Here is an 18,621-nt window from a genome sequence, read left to right on the forward strand (position 1 = left end):
TCGGCTAGCAGTTGGAAAGGGACAAAAGACGGCGTAAAACTCCCCGGTCTTTCCATTCCCCTCCATTCTCGCTCAGACCTTGGTGGAGAACGGACCTACTCGCTCTCTGACGTCGCACTTTGCAATCTCACTTGGATTTCCGAGGCCGGTCATCAACTACTTACTTACCAAGAGAGCTTTAATTTCGCGACTTTTTGAGTGCAAGTGAAAATTTAAAATACAACCCCGTTACATTAGTGTCTCTGGGAAATCGCATTATTTCCCAGTTCTCCAAAACTTTCACCCTTGACTTCATGTCATATAAACAAATCCGGCGTTGTATTGCATGGACGAAATGTCTACGGGCATCATTGTTTGTGAATAGCTGAATTTTGATTCTCCCTAAAAACAAACGTTCTGTATATACCAGTTTCACCAGATTTTAGGTACTTCACTGAATTTAAACCCTGAATAAACACTACTTCTAAGAATAGCAAAGGATTTTTGGAGAAAGTACATATATTTTAGTGTCCGGAAAAAAATTCTGTTTGTTTCTAATTCTGCCATCCACAAAATCCAGATTCATGGACATAGTTCATTTTTGGCACCGTATTTCCGCCATGAATTTTTTATTCAGTAACAACGGTAGACAGATGCAGTTGACAAACTTTGCAACTTGTTCCGAGTAGCAGGAGACATTATCATACGAGTTCCTGATGAACTTTGAGAGCGTAAAGTGAGACGGATTGGCCTGCGGTAGCACAAAGTTGACGCGTTGACAGTTCACGAAAGCCAAATTATTGCAGACAACTCAAGCTTTCGTGGTAAGTCTTAAAGTTTAGAGAGTTGGAGAAACTATTTGAAAGACTTGATTCCGTGAAGGAGGCAGAGAAATATTGCGACCAGAAACACTCTCCGCACGTGCCCTCTCCTATGCAGGGACATCAGCTCTAAAATAATGGCGTGGATGTGAAAGTGTTAAAAATTGCGACTCAACTGTGAAGTCGTTGTATTGTTGATGAAAGAAGAAAGGGGAAGAGACATTTCTCACAAAAAAACTCAAATTCCTGCCGGACAAGAACAAGAAGAGACAATTTTTCGACTTTCTCTTTCAGTGAGTAGTGGATTGTTAAAGAGAAAATTTCACCAGCACCTTGCAGATAAAAAGTGGGTCAGCGTCGTGTCGTTGTCTTCTTTAGAAGGAAAAAATAGACTTATTCTGAACGGAAGGCTTTCAAGCTTTCAAAGACGTCGTTAGTATTTTAATAGCCTAAATACGTTAGTATAGTTCCTTGTCACGCCATTTCCCAAAATTTAAGACATTCGAGGTATAAAATCATCAAACAATAAAGAGTAATTTTTTACAAAAATTATACAAATACACAAAGTGAATTATCTGCCTAAATACATAAGGACGGACAACCTAACGCCAAGAACCACCAACCAGTCAGCCAGCTTCATACATACGTGGCTGCATCTCTTTGTACGTCAATTCCGCCTCAGCAAGCCTCGTATTTGAAACTGACTTAAATACGGGACTACTTTGGATGGAGACCGGACGCTGTACACGGAAACGGACGCAGCTTGAGTTCCATCAAATTCGAATCTAAATTCCTCCTCCTTCTTCCCGTGCATATTCCAAATACCGAACAAATGGTTGAGAAACATTGTGTCGCATTTGCATAAAGTAAACCCGTACGAAGAGCAAGACACACACATACGAGCAACAAAAACAAGTATTTCTTGCCTTGCTCTGTGTGCATTTTGCCTTTTTTACAAACTGATTTCTCCAGAGTAGGCAGGTGTTGTTGAATTATATTCGTAAATTTCGTCGACGAGAGTGAAAGTGTTTATGAATGAGTCGACCAACAACATGCCCATCTCAGCAGCACGTCTCCTTCATCCTTGCTGGTGGCGTTAGAAGAAGAGGATAATGAGAAGAAAAACAATGGTGTGGGCCGGGCTTCATTGGTTCATTTTAGTCTTTTGTAAGTCTTAAACTTTTCTCTAATCTTACTTTTCCCCAACTTTATTACCCAAACGTTACCTACCAACCAACATGCATACATTTTGCATGCAAGTATTTTACCTCTGTGGTGGATCTATGTATGCATATGTTCATATGTGAAACCACCTCTGTGCTTGTTGGCTGTTCATTTCCAGCGATGAAGAGCAGCAGAGTCGTTATCATTGTCACCGGCTCACCGAGGATAATAAGTAACTACACAAGGAGCACAATGGCGGATAGAAAGAGACCATTTAGTTGAGAGAAGCGAGAACACGAAAATTTTATTTGTGTGTCTTGTTTTCAGACAAATTAACTTTTCCTTGTTCCTTGCTCCGTGGTGGTGGTCTTCTTGATGATGTAAGCAGACAGAAAACAAAAGGGTTTCTTGGGTTTGAATATCTCACTCAAATTGGGTTTTGTGGTTGATGGAAAAGAGGCTGCTGTGAGTGCAAGGCCGAAAAATTAGTGGAATCTTTGAGACGGGTAGAGCACAATAAAAATGAGGTAGAGTTCCACGTAGCTTGACATGTTAGTAGATACACATATGTATGTCTCACTTTATTGTTAGCAGTTGTTGCAACGCATACGTGTCTTTGTTCTACTAAAAGTATTCTCAAAATGGTGAGATTCGTTTCAGTTGTTCGTCTCCGATATAAAGTTTGAACTGTGTTGTCTTTGTCCCTTGCTTTGTAGATTTTTCTGATTGGGTTGGCTTTGAGATATGATGCAGGAATAAATCTGGAGATCTTTATTACCTCCGCTTCACACTACCACACCACACACGCTGCAGTTAAAATTCTTTGGCACTGGAAAACTTTAATCTACTACTTCACATTCATTACTTGCTTTGTACCTACTCACTCCCATCGTAGACATAGATATTCTTAGAACGGTTTGGTTGCACGTATTCTTGCCATGTTCGCTCCTTTGAGTGTGCTCGACTCTGTAATTCCGTTCTTTGTTTTGAAAATCAACCCAAGACATTCAACAGAATTGAGTTGTTCCTTAATTGTTCTTTTACTTCCTGGAATTATTTCAAGAATCTGAGTTGAGTGCGAGATAGTAGTTTGTGCTTGTAATTTATTGGCATCCTCTTTATCGGCTGCAGATTCCATAATTTACATAAGTTAGTGCAACTGACTGGGACGCCAACTTATCTTCTTACGGCACAGCAGGTCATTGTCGCTGTCAAAGTAAAATATTGCGTCATTCAATGCTGGGATATGTAGATATTTGCAAAAAACCAATTTCTGCCTCGTCTCAGTAAATGAATAAATTGCACTTCATGCATTAAGTACATGCAACTTATTAAGAACATCCAGCCATACTGAAACAAATCTCTACAGACAAAATTGCGATTTCTTTCGAAAACTGTTTCCTCCATGCAACCCAGAATGTTAACTTATTTGAACAAGTGAAAATTTAATTTTGTGATTTTACCGATTTCCGAAGTCTGTAGCGTTCCACAAACTTGCCTCATTCTATTTCAGACGTCCGCTTCCTCTCTCAACTCAAATTTCTTTTATTGCATTTTTTCCTTGTGCGGAGATACTTTTCTCCACTTGTCCCTACACACGATATGGATGTTCATACATGCTGGATAAAGATACATATATTCCAGCAGACCAGCGGCAGAAAGCTGCTTTGTTCCCTAAATAAAAGCCCCCTTCACGTCTCAACTATTTCTTGCCTTCTTTGATTGAACTTTTCCCAACGTAGCCGAGCCGCACCTTTCTACCCGACAAAAATTATCCAGCCAACAACAAATCTCGAACATGAAAGCCGGATTTCGTTTCAAAATCCCCATGTTTTCTACACCACGAGGACACAGCACAACTTTCTCTGTAACTATACGATGTATTGAGTGTTCAGTTACCTACATATCTAGGTGCGCAGGTTATCAAGGGCTTTAAACCTGACATGTGACTCTTCCCATGGATTTTGATTTTGCTGACCATTTCTTGGAAATTCACTGATTTTGGCACATTCCCTTTGTTTCTGCTTGTTAGTGAAAATGACACTGTTCAACCTCTTGAGAACAATGCTGCTTGAACCACTCCCTTGGTTAAATCCTCTTTAATCTGTGTCAGAGTGCCTTGTTTTCTCACAACAGTCTTTGACGCGCAGACTTTGCCCTTCTCACGAGGCAGTGTTGGATTTTGAAATAAAACGAGTCAACTTTTGTCCTCAATAAATCGGGTTCCCTTTGTCCAGGAGTAGCTAATCGCATAAGCTTCTTTCGAATTTCAAAGGAGGTTGTTCTAAATTGGACTGAACAACGCGGCTGAACTACACGTTCTAACCCTGCCCATAATCGGGTCGAACTTGTCCAGCCAATTCTGGCAATAACAGCTACACACATAATATAAATATAAAAACAATACAGGTCATCGTTCCACATACATAAAGGAAAGTCCTGATAACTCTCAATTGCCATTTAAAGTAGTCATCGTTCATATCTGAAATTCAAATTTTTGATAACTCATTCCAAGATTTCCATGAAAAAAAGGAAAATAAATTGCCAAGATTAGTCAAGTGAGGAGCAACTACCTAAAAACATTGTTCCAAGAGAAGGAGAAAACTGGTTGGCTGTTACATATGTCCTTTTGTGTCTGGGATTGATTAAAACTTGGAGGATTGAACAGCCATACTTTTTCTTGTTTACTCAACATGTAGATTCTCCTAGAATAAAACAATTTTGCTGTGTAAAGTTTTAACTTTTGAGCATGGAAGGACGTAATTGGACTGATGTTGCATAACCTTCCCTCCGTCTGTCAATAATTCGTGTGTCCTCAGTTGTGAAATCATTATGTTAACTCTGTCCCTATTATTTTAGCCCCCACTCCACCTCCTTTCCTTACATAAACAAAGTTGATTTAGTTTGATTTCTCCCAATCCTAACAATCCATCAGGTCTCTTCCTTCTTGTAATCCAATCCAACCCAAGAAGAAGAAGAGAGAGAATTGTTTCGGATGAGTGCCTGCTCGAGTGATAAGATTGCAATTAGTCTCTGTAACCCGACCGCGTCTGTTCCAATCTCTTATCGACTTGTAAAACCGTTCATCTGTGTAATTAAACACGGGGCAGCAGTAGCAATTCCGAAGACTCCGTAGAGGGAGGCATCTCACGTTCACATTCAGAAGGCCAACAACACGACTAATTTCCTCATGCCAAAACGCATTTATTCTTCACATTAGAAGTGCATGCAACATTACATTACTTGCTCATCCACTCTCCCATGCCAGAATTGTTGACTTTGTAATTTCTCAACTTAACCCCATTCCCACCCACCCACCATCCAATAAACTCCAAGATGAAGACCTTTCCTGCAAGTGTACATAAGGATAAGTACCTACGTACACATAAGGAAGTTAAGGAACGAGAGAGAGCAAAAACAGGGACAAGCTAACGATCCGGTTGATTGGAGTTAATGCATTGCCGAGTGTATACGTATGTAGCTACATACATTCATTTCATAGTGGAAGGAACTCAGATGGGTGCGCCTTGGAATGTAGATTTCCAGCGAGATCTCCGATTTAGATGTGGAGCACGAGATAATTGAATAAGTTAAGCTAATCTTGGAAGAGGAGAATGGTGCACGAGGAGAATCGATAGATAGCTTACTTGAAAATTGGGTTGAATAAGAAGGTACATACACTTGTTTGCTTAAAGAATGTTCTCTCATGCGTCAAAGTCACTTTGCCATTCATTTAAGTCCTCGAGAGACCTCCAAAAGAAAGCCTCCATGTCCATACACACACACATTCCTCGCTTCAAATGAGGGAGAACAACAACCGTTTTCCCAACCACCATCAAACTAACGGAACAATACGCTTTAATGGACGTAGTGAAAAATAAGTGAATTCATCCGCCCTTTGCACTTTCTTCATCTGTTGTTAAACCAAACTATGCGATGCCTATCAACTATGTACATTTGCAGAAAAATACATGGAGGAGTTAATGGACAAGGGCAAGAAAGTGAGTTTTGGGATGTAAATATTGATGGGATTATTATAACAAGAGGTCAAATCAAGGGGCAGAAAGATACGCTCAAAAGTACATAACTAACCAAGCCTGCCATCGTATTATTAAGGTTTCATCAAGCATTTTGAGCTGAATGGACTCCAATTATGGTTCTTCTCCTTCTTATGTCGTTGAATTTGATGTGCTCAGCTTTCTCCATCGTTCACCGTAATATGTATACACGTATACGATAGGCAACCCTGTTTTATCTGCTCCATCCTGCTTTTAGCTAACCAAACAGTGGGAGCTGCGGCCTTAAGACGGGTAAATGGACGAGGAAGGGAAAGGAACTGGTGGTCTAAAGTCAAGAAACATTGTTGGAGCTCACAGAATGTGTGTGTGTCTAACAGGAGCGGAAGATCAGAGTGGGCTTTAGTTATTCTAAACATGATGGTCGGTTATCTTGTTAGTTGACTGAAAGAAAGGGATGGAGGAGTTAGAAGCGGAAGTAATTGGGTTTCAGAGCATAATTCAACCTCGTTAAGTATCACAAGAGGCCAAGAAGAATATCAAATGAAAACTAGAGCAATAAATCTGCACTGGGAAAGGGTTAAGGGAAGGAGACGTGAAATAAGAGGAATCGGAGATGTTCAGCCAACTTGTGAGTAACACCATCTGTAAAATTCGGACAAATTATGCCCCTTAATACATTCACTTTTCGAGTATTAATCGCATTGTTGGGTGGATTTTTTTAATTTCAATATTTATATATATCTTTCATTGCATTATATTTCGATAAACATGCATAGTTCCAAAGGTTCCAGATTTTAAATTCTCAAAATCTAAGCATTTATTCATGGAAGAACATACTTATGTGAATACATGTAGAGATCGACTCTAAGTGATCCCATTTCTACTTACTAAACCACTGGTTTCCTTCCTTTTTAATCCCGAAAAGTCAACTCGTAAAGATCTGAAACATTGTAAAAGAGTCTAAAAGATTTCTGCCTGTAGGAGAATATTGCTTATCTCGCCACCACGTAAGAAAAGTACTCTCTATGCATTTCACAGCAATACCCAATTTTGTATGTGAAGATTTGGACTCGTACGATCCTGATCTGTGCTTAGCATTTGAGTAGTCGCCCCTTAAATAAAAAGTTACGTCACATTGGATCAGGCTGTGTGGATTGTACATCGTCATGATCTTCTTTTCGTGAACTGCTGTAGTTACCTAAATTACATGGTTTCACTTTCGAGTATCGTTCATCTGTTTACGTTGGTGGACTGTTGATCTCATGCGAAAGATTATCCAATCTGATGACATAATTCCAGTCCACGCTTTTCATGTCTTGCAACTCACCTGAAAAATTAGATGTGCTTCTACGTTTTATAATAAATTGATACAACTGTATAACGTGCAGTCATATAATTATGTAACGTATCATATAATACCCTCTAGGATGTTACATAATTTATTATTGATTCAGTAGAAAGTTGCCATAAAATGAGGCTGATACGATTTCGGAAGAAGAGAGCGTAATAATAATTACTAGAATTGAAACGACTAAAGGCAGAAGTCTAATTTAAAGTCAATGAATTTGTAAATTACTCCATTCACAATTTAATTCGTTATCCAATTCAAGTCAAACTCCCACTTTTTCTTCACATGATGTCGACTTTCTTGTCCCATCGACTAGTTTTTTTGTAATTTCCAAAGTCCGTATTTCCGATTGTCCCCTTCCTTCCCCCACATCCAGCTCTCCTCTTCGGAAATTGAAGTCAGTCATCTTGGCTCAAATATTTGCTTCTGCTTCAAGTTGTAATGGAAAACCTGCAATTTGTTGGATGCGTCGTGTCGTCGTCGACCCTCCAACTCCTGAGGACACGTACGTCGTGTTACTGTTAAACTAACTACAAAAACTTTGTTCGATCTTCTTCCTATCAGTTTAAGAAGGAGGAGGAGAAAGAAAATCAGATAGGATTCCGTCCACTTTCTCCTCTTCACTTCTCCTGAGCCCCTCCTCTCTTGTAATTCTTTTGGACGTGTTGGTGGACATTGTGTCGCACACTCCTTTGTATTCTCCCCTCCATCACATTAGATTTGCAGTTATATAACAGTAGCAGCAGAGACCAGAATAGGCTGTAAGCCAGGAGTGGGTGAAAACTTGCTTGGTTCCAGACCATGCCTAAATACATACGAGGAAACTTGGTGATAAGCACTTAAAATCCTGCTTTATTGGTTTTAAGAATGGACAAGTCTACTTGTTTGAAGTGGCGTGTATTCAATACCAAAGTGTGTGTTGTGCAAATACATGTACAAAACATCTTGAAAACATCTTCCACAGTTGTGCAAGATGGTTAATAATCCTATTATTCGAAAAACAACATAGGTACAAGGTAAAAAAAATTGGATCGGGTACGTTGTACATCACATTCTTGGAAATGGGAGAAAAATAAACCTACAATGTTGACTTGTGGATTGCTATAGGCAGAGCCAGTCATACTTTGTCTCTTCTTACTTATAATTACTTAACTCGTGTTAGTGACCCTTCTAGGGATCAATATTTTACAAAATAGGCGTCTTTGTTGTTAATCGGTGCATGCAAATTTCAGCTTCCTCCGACTGATTTATAAAATCAGGGATCATACTTCTTGCCAATTTCTATTTGTTTTTGTGAATTGTCGTAATAAAAACAGCAGCCCGGATGGGACTAATAATTGGTGAGGCTTTGCAAAAATTCAAATTATGTTTAACTTTCTACGTCGTGCACATTATGAAGCAAGTCACTGTCTTCTTTCCGCCCAGCAGTGAACACACATTTCATTAAATTCGTCGTTTCAATTAAGGGAATAAAACAAACTTTCTCCTTTTCATGTGCTGTCGACTTGGTTGTCGAGTGAGAGAAAGTAATTGGCACGAGCTGCCCTGAAAGTCAGTCACCATCCAGCTGCCTGTCGTAAATTAGCGAACACAATAATGAAACAAACCAAGTAAATGAAAATGAGCAGCAGCACCAGCAGTGGCAGAATATACGAGAAAGAAGACCTGCAATGTGTATCCGCCCTGCCAGTGTCTCTGAATATTTGCACAACTCATGGGAAATTCAGGAGAAAAGCTCTCATACTCGTCGAGCACACTATTCGCTCACTCATGTTCTGCTGCTGAACTTGATAAAAATAGCATTACACAACATTAATTATCCTGCCGATACCCGTCAAGCTAATGACAATTAATTAGAAAAAGCTTTCACCTCATTTCAATCAATTCGTGATTCAGTCTCATTAATTAAACCCGTGTAATTCCTGCCATCTAATATGTGTCGATCTTTTGTCTACTTCCCGGATCCCGTGTTGTGCCGAGCTTTCGCACAATAATCACCGTTTACTTATTTGGCAAACTGCACTGATTTGTTTCTCTGATGAATGAATAATTTATGTGATTACACAGAATTACAAAATCGGTTCCTTCTTGTACCTCTCCCATTTGTCAGCTCATCATGCACGTCATTGTGAGTAATAATCTCGTCTTGTGAGTGGTATGTACATATCTTGGAGCCAAAGAGGGCGGGTATAAAAACCAATAGAGCACAATGTCTCAGGTCCAATACGAGCACATAGATATACGCATCACCACCCATCAATTTAATCAAAAATGGGCCCAGAATTCCTTCCCACCTGCTCTCATTCTCATTATTATGCCTGAATTGGGATTGCACAACATGAATAAAATAATAACCCGTCAGCACCATACAAAGGTTATCATTACACCCAGCACTTAAATCATTGAAAGGCTCTTCTCCAAACCCCATCCAATCCAAACTTGACATCATAAGCTTCATCCAATTCCAATTCAGCGGATCTTCTGTGTGCAGAACCCCACTCTCCTGAATATGCAGTCAGTCCTACGCTCTCACCCGTCCCTGCCACCAAAAGTATATACTGCTAATGCCACACCGAAACTAATTTACAGCAATTCACTCGAATGAACTTCAAATCCTGGAATGCGTTTTGAGCTCATAAAGTGAAGCGACAGGCGTTGCATTTCTATTTTGAGGAACGGCCAGGACTCGCGTATACATACATTTATTCATTATTAAGCGAGAGATTTAGAGAGAATTACAGACAATGGGCTGGTTGGCTCCTTCTCCAAGTTCTCCATGTCAGTTTCTATATATTTATATCATAACGAATGATAGGACGGCATAAAATCCCACAATATCTCTGTCATGTTTGCCCTTCTGCTATACGTCTACGCAGCCCACATACGAGGTCTCCCCCTCATTTTAGTTCATCATTAGACAACAATGTCAAACCAATACAATGTGCCGCGGAACGATACCCAAAATTGACAGGTTTTGACTCAATAATTTTCAAAATATTTTTTAAACACAGAAAATAATGAGAACGAAGAGGCAGTGAAATTATCACAGTGGTATTTTGATTTCTTATTGTTTTGCAACCCTGCATTAATTATTTTGTTCCTTTTCTGTTTCCCTGACTGTAACATGGTCTGTGCAGATGCATTTGAGAAGGGGAGTTGATACTGAAATTCCTCAATGTCCTCGCCGTCTTCTTGTTGCTCATTATTAATGGTTAACGCTCGGTTAGTTATAAGCCGATGGTAATGATGATCTGTTTTATTTCAACTCATTGAATCGAGAATTCTTCAACCAAACTCTTGCATTTTAATTTGAGTTGTAGGGAAGTGTGAGTGAGTAAAATGAGACTTGTCAGATCACAAGAGATCAATCTTAATCTACTTCCTTCCTTCCTTTGTCGCCTCCTGGAGAGCCTAAGTGAGAGGGCGATTGTTTCACTTGTTATAAATACGCATAAAATATAATCCTGACGAGAAGTGAGAGAGCGATATTATTATTATTATTGTGCACATTGTACGAGTTCCGGGTAAGCAGCAGGGCATGGCAGAAGATGCTAACCTCGGGTGTTGAGCTGAGTGGTCTGGTGATGTTGGTTTGTGGAATGTGACGCTTCCATTTGTTCCTCACTTTGTTGGGCATAATGTAAAATCGGATAAGATGCATCTGCTTCTGACTTCCCTCAACAGCAAGAACCAATATCATTTATTTCATCCAGCTTGACGGGACTCAACTGCTCGAGATTTCCTGTCTTGCCCACATATCCAAATGGATAAATGCACTTGCATCACATCGTCCCAGCATGAAATGAATGCATTCAGAAGATTGGATGTGGAATCCACTCATTCATGCTTTCGCTCTGCGAGGGTGTCATTATTTCTCAGCAATTGTAATACGTCTCTGCTTGGCCGCCTGTTCCGAATTATTCATTACGGTATTAGAACGTAATGACGTGGAATGAACTTGAAATCTGAGTTTGGAAATGAAAGTGGAATGCAAACTATTGACAAATATATGAGTAAAATCAGATTGGTGGAAGCAGTCTTTTTTGGGGTGAGAGTCAGTCAGAACTATTGTTAGAAAAGCAGAAAAATTTCCATTCTCATAAATTGACTGAGAATATTGCATTGTGATTCTGCATAGTGTTATTGGACGAAGGAGGATTATGAAGTATATCGAGGATTTGTCATTGGCTTTGAGAGCTAGAAACTTATTGGGGAATTGAATATTGAGTGGAAGTGGTTGGTGGTGGTGACTCTTCGAGTGTAAGTACGTTTATTGGATGAAATGAGCTGAAAGTTTATCTGATTCCAGTTCAATATCGTCGTCAATATCGCCAACACCACAGTCGACTTGTGCAAAGTCATTGTCGTTATTGTTGACTCTAAAGACGGTACTGTTTGATTGGATGGATGAATTCATGTGGGTTTACATTTGTTGGATGGAAACAAGACAGAGCCAACAGCTCCCCTTCGGCAGGCTCCTTTTCCTCAGGGTTTCATATTCATGTCATGCCTATTTGCACAAACTGCATTTCATTTCATTTTCCCCAACCGACTAGGCAAACGACAACCAAACTGACAATAAGCGTTTGGGGAATACAGATATGGATATCGCTTGTGGATAAGGCTCATTCCCACTGTTGACTATGTATGTCGTGGCTCATCCACACATACACAAATGCATGCATCCTAAAACAAGCACAGTCTTTTGATACTTATTACGAGGAAAAGTTTCAATGTCATCCTTGCTCTAAAACTAGTAAAATGTGATCAGTATCTCAGTTTAAAAGCCTTTCTCCGTTCCGCTGCGTATCCGCTCGAGGTAACCAATACAGAAAATGTGCGTCCCATCATGATCCGTAGAAGCAGCCGGAATACGTGACAGAGGGTTCGAATTCCATTCGGTTTGTTTGTTTTCGACTTTCATGAATTTGAATATGCTTTCTCTCACTGTATTTAGAGTTCACTCCTTTTAACGCAGCTTTAATGGGTAAACATTGGGGTGGGTGGCAGGTTACTTTTACACGCTGCTGCTGCATCCACTAATTCTTGGTGTTTTATTTTACCCTTAATATTCCAGCCGAAGTGGTAACTAGTGGGAGATAAGGCTTGATTAAAGACTTGATTGAGGTGCATACAAAGTACAAATGAACGTGTTTTAGGCTCATAAACCTCGTCCTCTTAGATCCTTCCTCACGTATTAATTTTCATTCAACTCAACACTTGATTCGACTCTACTTACATTTCTCACATAAAATCAGCAAGTCATGGTGTAGATAGAATTATGAAAGGGTTCTCTCTCTCTCACTTGTTCCGTCCCTTCCTGCATATTCACCACCACTGCTTTCAACGTACAAATTACTTAATTCACCACCAACATATTGAACATGCTGCGATCCGTCTGAATAATTCACCAGATAACATGATGACTAGGAACTTACTCAAATTCTTCTTTTAAGACCAAGTTTAGCCGAGCCTTCCAACTTATCCTGCGCAGCGATAAATTTATGCATGCATATGCATAAGCTTTTGGAGTGCATTCCATCTTCCAAATTTAGGCACTTGCATTTCGGAGTGAAGGAAATTTATGGAAGGAGCAGAAGTGCTGCCAAAAGGGATGACGATGACATGACATAACATATCGACCCAGCAAATACGACGACGACTATCCGGTCGTGATGAGCTTTGAATATCCGGCAAACATCCGGACAGCCACAGCCTAAACTTTAAAGTCCACATTCTCAGTCAGTCACAATCACCTTTGAATATGCGACTAATTTGTAATTCAGTTTATTTGAGGTTTCAAGGTTTCCGTCCAACTGGTTCCATGCATTTTCGGGTAGAACGCCTTGCTAGGATTCGACACGACTGATATCCATATGTTGCTGATTTTTTAAAGATAGATTGGCTTCGGTTTTTTTACCACACCCCAACCCCACCAAAAATCGTGACGTGAAAAATGTCGAGGTGTCGAGAAGCTGAAAGGTTGAAGAGCTTGTTTCCGTTTATTCGTTTGATTGCACCCAGATTTACATTTATTTGTGCTGCGTATTTGCCGTGACGGAGCTGGGATAAGAGATGCGTTTTACCCTGCGGAGAAAGAGATGAAAAGAGTTTATGAGCATTATTACTCTCAGAAAATTGGAGGGTTGAGGTTCAACTCTATAAACAAACTGCACGACCAACAAAAGCAATAGGGAGCCGTATCCCTCCAGTACCCTCATCTCCAGTCTCATCTCCAGTCTGCCGATGTACGATACGATTCATTCCTCATTCTCAAAACTCAAATAAATTTTAAAACGTACAATCGAGTCCTGAACATTAGATTACAAACTTCATTGAAATAAAACTGCTCGATCTCCAACTTGGGAGCAGGGAAACGGCAGATGCACTTCTCTGCATGGCACTACTGCTGCTGCTGGTTGTTGGTCTGTCTGGCATGCAGCAGAATTATTACACAACGTACATCACACCAATTTATTTAGCATTCAGTTGATCACCATCCCATTGTCACGCCGTATGAAAATATGAGTAGAGCGAGACCCTTCGAAGCGAAAGGGTGTAAATAAAGGTGGAATCTGGCAGGTTTACGCCATCCATTCCATGACGATGATGATGACTATAAATTGATAATGGGGAGTATTTGGGAAGCCATGTGTTGGGCTTGATACACCATTTATGCCACTTCCATGAGCATATAAATGGCATGAACAAGCAGTGAACAAATCTCCAAACCATAAACTCATGATTCATGAATTTATAAATTCGTATTCAAATTCAAAGGGCTTGATTGAGGACTCACGACGAGTGCGAGCAGTTTAAACTACGAGATGTGCATAAGTTTCATATGTATTTAGATGGTGTCTATGTATCTGTTAATCCATCACCACACACACATCCAGCCAACGACACAGCATATTCCAATTGCGAATCGATCTTGTTTTGACTGGAGGAAAGGGTGAGATCTAGTTTAGCAAATGATGTGATATGCGACAAGTTTTGGATGATTCGGAGATGACATTTCGTGATATTCACCACTCCACTGCAATGATGGGATGTTTACTGAACTGCAACTGGAGGAGGATTATGGAGTACAATTTTAATTCAAATTCAAATCCATCCTCCTTTATTCACCCAACCATTCAACCATGATCGTTATTTCAGTTGATATCCTCATCAACTTCCAATCAAAATCAACATCGTGGCACAAAGAAATGCATAATAATAACTGACTGGCTGAGAGGGCTCTTCTCGTTTCTCAATCAAATTCTCAATTTTCATCCAACGTCGTTTTATTTAATCCCACGACCGGCCCCGTGATCATGAAACACGTTTTAATAGCGATGGGAGGTAGAGATAGCTTGGAGAAAAGAGCAGGTCCAAACAATTTAAGTATATGCGTCCATAGGAAATTATGTGTACCTGCCTCGAATTAAGCCCCTGTCAATTTTATCCACGTGGGGTCCAGCAGACGCTGAACTTTTGTTAATTTAAATTTTAGGACTGACTTTTAGAAAATAAAGTTGTTTGTGAGCATGCATTTTGCAGTGTATTATTTTCCTGACACATTAACCACAATTTTACCGACTGTTGACGGTGAATAATGGACAAAATTTCCGTTATGAATATTCTGCTCCGAATACATTTTAGATATTTTGCACAGCTACAGAATTTGATCACTGGAGGCAGAATAAACAGGTCAGCAGCGTACGAGAAGGAAATTCATCATCGTGGGTCATATGTCATCCTTCTCCAAGTAGAAAAGAGACGGCTGTCCCAACTCTACACTGAAAGTAAAAAAGCCCACTTTAACCATACCAAGTCGACGTGCATTTTCTGGAAACTTATGTATCATGAGATCTGCTGGAAAATATTTACAAAAATGTTGACACTGCACAGTGCCCATTGTGTGTTCCCATTTTATTACTTATTATTATTATTTTTTGGAATACACACAATATGCTTGTGATGCACAATAAGTAATTCTTACAGTATTACCATAATGAAAATCTGCGTTAAGCTTCCACCACTACTACGCAGCTCCAACTAATGATGGATTGCACCCTTTTGAGCCCAGAGCTTTAGTTAACAAGGCGTCCTGGGAATTGATGGCACATGGCAAAAGGGCAGCACATCAAATGGGAATGTGTGTTCGCTCGTGGCAACTTACTAATCTTGGGTGTATGAGTTATATGCTTTTTTTTGCCTTTTTCGTTAAAAACGAGGGGTCTTAAACTCTGCTTGTATAACATTTGGATCCCCAAATTTGTATCTGATTCTCTGTAACCAGTATTTGTTTCATGCGTACAAGAGAGCCGCACAGAGGACACAGTCGTCTCGTGCATTATTCCAACAACGTAATAAAAAGTGGTCCAGTATTCAACCAACCAAATGTCCAAATCTGGGACTGTAATTCCGCGTTGACTTTATATGATCAAACAAATCGCATTAAGTTGAGAACTGCATATAAAATAGGACCGCACACACAACTGTGTACACGAGGACAAGTGGTGATGTGTGCTGTGTAATAATGGGACCGCAATGAATCACGTAATCTCCTTCGAAATCTGCTGTCAAAAACAGTAGCTCCGCAATAGCTCAGTTTTAATCAGATTTGAGATGTCATTGAAAAATCCTCGAGTGAGGAGGCGAGTAATTATGATCATTTTTCATTTAATCGGCTCCTTAATATCCCAGCCGTGAAGAAGAGAGACAAGCAACCACTTGAGTCCCTTTGATGCTTAAGCATAATGTGCAAATGCGTATTCAGACTTGATAGGATTTCATTTTTCTTGGTCAGAAGCACCGGAAGCTGACCGACTTTTCCCGGATGGCAATGACATGTGTAATTCCAAAATCAATTTAGTTTCATTATTATGACTTCCTGACAATCTACAAAATATGGCTGAATAATCACTTTCTCCTTCGCAGCTGAGCCACACAATGCGGACAGCTCCACAACGGAGGTTGTTGATTGTGCTGGATGTTGAAATAACCGTTTTCCGTTCTATTGCCTTAATAAATGTCATAAATGGTTGCAAGTGGAGAATGAATGTAGTGGTGGTCGTCGTCATCGTCGTAGTAGCAGCAGCTGCACCCGCATTTTCACCCATTTCCTGTTCTCTCGAGAAGTGAAAGCAGCGGAGAAAACCCAACAAAACTCGACTGCTCACCTCTCTCCGCGGACGGTTCAGACCCGGACTTGCTTAAATATACACTCGGTTTTTATCCTGGCTCTGCCTGCCACGATAAAGTGGGTGCAGTTTGGAGGTGAGTTATGGTCGTCTTTGTAAAGTGTTGCGTGTTAGCTGTCATCCAAACCAATGCACTGTTTTGCACTTTATGATGGCATACTCAATCAACACTCCGCCGCGCTATGATGATGACCGTCTCCATTCATATGCACGATAGGAGTGCACGTTGGTGCTCTCATGATCATCATCGCTTTTCACGTCCATCAGACTTCAGGATTCCGCTTCTTATTCTTCATCCTATCATATCTAAAGTTCCTCGTTGAACAATCAAGTCTAAAAGTTAGTTTCTTCCCAGCATAAAGTGGTGAGTAAAATAAAGCATCCAGCAAGTATGAAATGTGACTAAATATGAAACTATTTAGTCAAGTTTGAGGGTTCATTATTTACTAAATATTTCTGTTACATAATTGGTATCACAAATTTCAAGTCATAGATAACAGGAAACCTCTTGCAACAATGCATTCTGATTTATTGATCTTGATATTCATGAATTTACATAATGCACCCGACCAAATAAATTCATGACCCCAAGTCAAGAAATTGATTTCAGATTTGGAATGTCAACCTGTCGAGTTAATCACTTTGTATGGCGCTGATTTGAGTAATTTGCATTTGCTGAGGAGTTTTCCGAGTATGGAAAAAGTTTGATCGCATGAGTTGTTGATTGCATGTGTTAAACAGCTCCCCACTTTTCAACTCGAAACTATTGTTACAATTTAGTCGCCGTGTGTTTCATGTCACTTCTAATTTACTCACCTTTTTCGGACCTTTGTTCCTAATTAGCTGCATGCAAAGACTCACTTGACTCTATTTTCGTGAGGTGAAAGCATACTTGCACATACGTATACTGTCCCCTCAATCGGGCTAGCATTCAAGGAAAATTCAATACCGACTTTTCTTAGCAAAACTTTAGTGCATAAAATCCACAACGACTTGTGTGCAATGTAATGAAAACAATAAGATTTAATCTGATTCCGAGAAGAAGGCAATGAGTCAACAGCGACAAGAGGAAGACGCCAATAGCGGATATGTCGGATGAATTGTTGGATAATCAGGGCAATTTAACCGAAAGAAGTTGGACTCCCAAAAATTTTCCTTCTTCTTCGACCCAACAATTCCAGGATCCAACTTTTTTCTGTTCTTCTTGGAGTGAAGTGTGCTATTCTCCCTGAAAACTTTCCCTCCTTAAAACCCGTCTTATTATCTGGGTAGTAAAGCGATGATGATTCTACAGACCCCGACATCACATCTCACCACGAGTGCAAATGGTCTGTGAAGATATAAGGAAGGGATGCCCAGAGTTGTTATTACTGGAGCAAGAGACTAAACACGTTGGATTTTGGAGTTTATGAGCAAAAGAATGTATGTCTTGGACATTTCACTTATAATCACTTGCCAGCCAGCCCGTCAGGCGAGACGATTTCGCAGTTATTCGCAGTCTTTGCGGAATCTTGAGAAAATCCAGAGACTGTGATGCAAGCAATTGCTCTCCTTTCTCTGTTTCTACGATTGGGCTAGTTTTCCCTCCCCCTCCTCCGGTCCTTCCACCAGCAAAGCAAGACCAGAAAACTCAATTCTTCTCGTCCACTGCTCGTTCCTCCAAAAACAGAGAACGGCAAAGCGTTTTATTTTCTTTGTGAGATTTCTCCACTTTGTAATTGGAATGCTCTATATATTTACTGGGTTAGAAAAAGAGAAGGAGGAGAAAGAATGCTGGGCTGCTGGGTGGATCCTTCTTGACTTGAGACTTTTCTTTAGCAAAATATACACTTTCCTCTACCTTCCTATCTTTACAAAGAATCTAGAACAATTTATTTTTGCACTGTTTCAATTGAATTGAATCGACAGAATCAGATAGGGAATGACAGTCGTAGTGGAGGAAAAAAATAAGAAAAAAAGAGTTCAGCGAGTGTTCCAATTTCTATCTTATTATCTTCATTACTCGGCGTCTTTTGGGCTACTAAATAAACACTCACGCAAAGATGGGACGACTACGTGGAAGGAAAGACGAGAAGAAAGTGGAACGGAGAAAGAGTGGA

The 18,621-nt window shown here is 40.0% G+C and overlaps 1 protein-coding gene across 1 annotated transcript in view; it reads left to right on the top strand.

Moving 5' to 3' along the window:
• The first annotated feature begins 59 nt into the window (after nt 1-59).
• Nucleotides 60-18,621, top strand: part of LOC110843539 (hemicentin-1) — a 55,644-nt gene continuing 37,082 nt past the window's right edge. Inside the window, exon 1 of the mRNA XM_022089504.2 lies at nt 60-1,967. Coding sequence (XP_021945196.2) covers nt 1,913-1,967 — 55 coding nt within the window. The 5' untranslated portion in view covers nt 60-1,912. The remainder of the gene's footprint in view (nt 1,968-18,621) is intronic.

The sequence above is a fragment of the Folsomia candida genome, unplaced genomic scaffold, assembly GCF_002217175.1.
Source record: "Folsomia candida strain VU population unplaced genomic scaffold, ASM221717v1 Fcan01_Sc002, whole genome shotgun sequence".
NCBI lineage: Eukaryota > Metazoa > Arthropoda > Collembola > Entomobryomorpha > Isotomidae > Folsomia > Folsomia candida.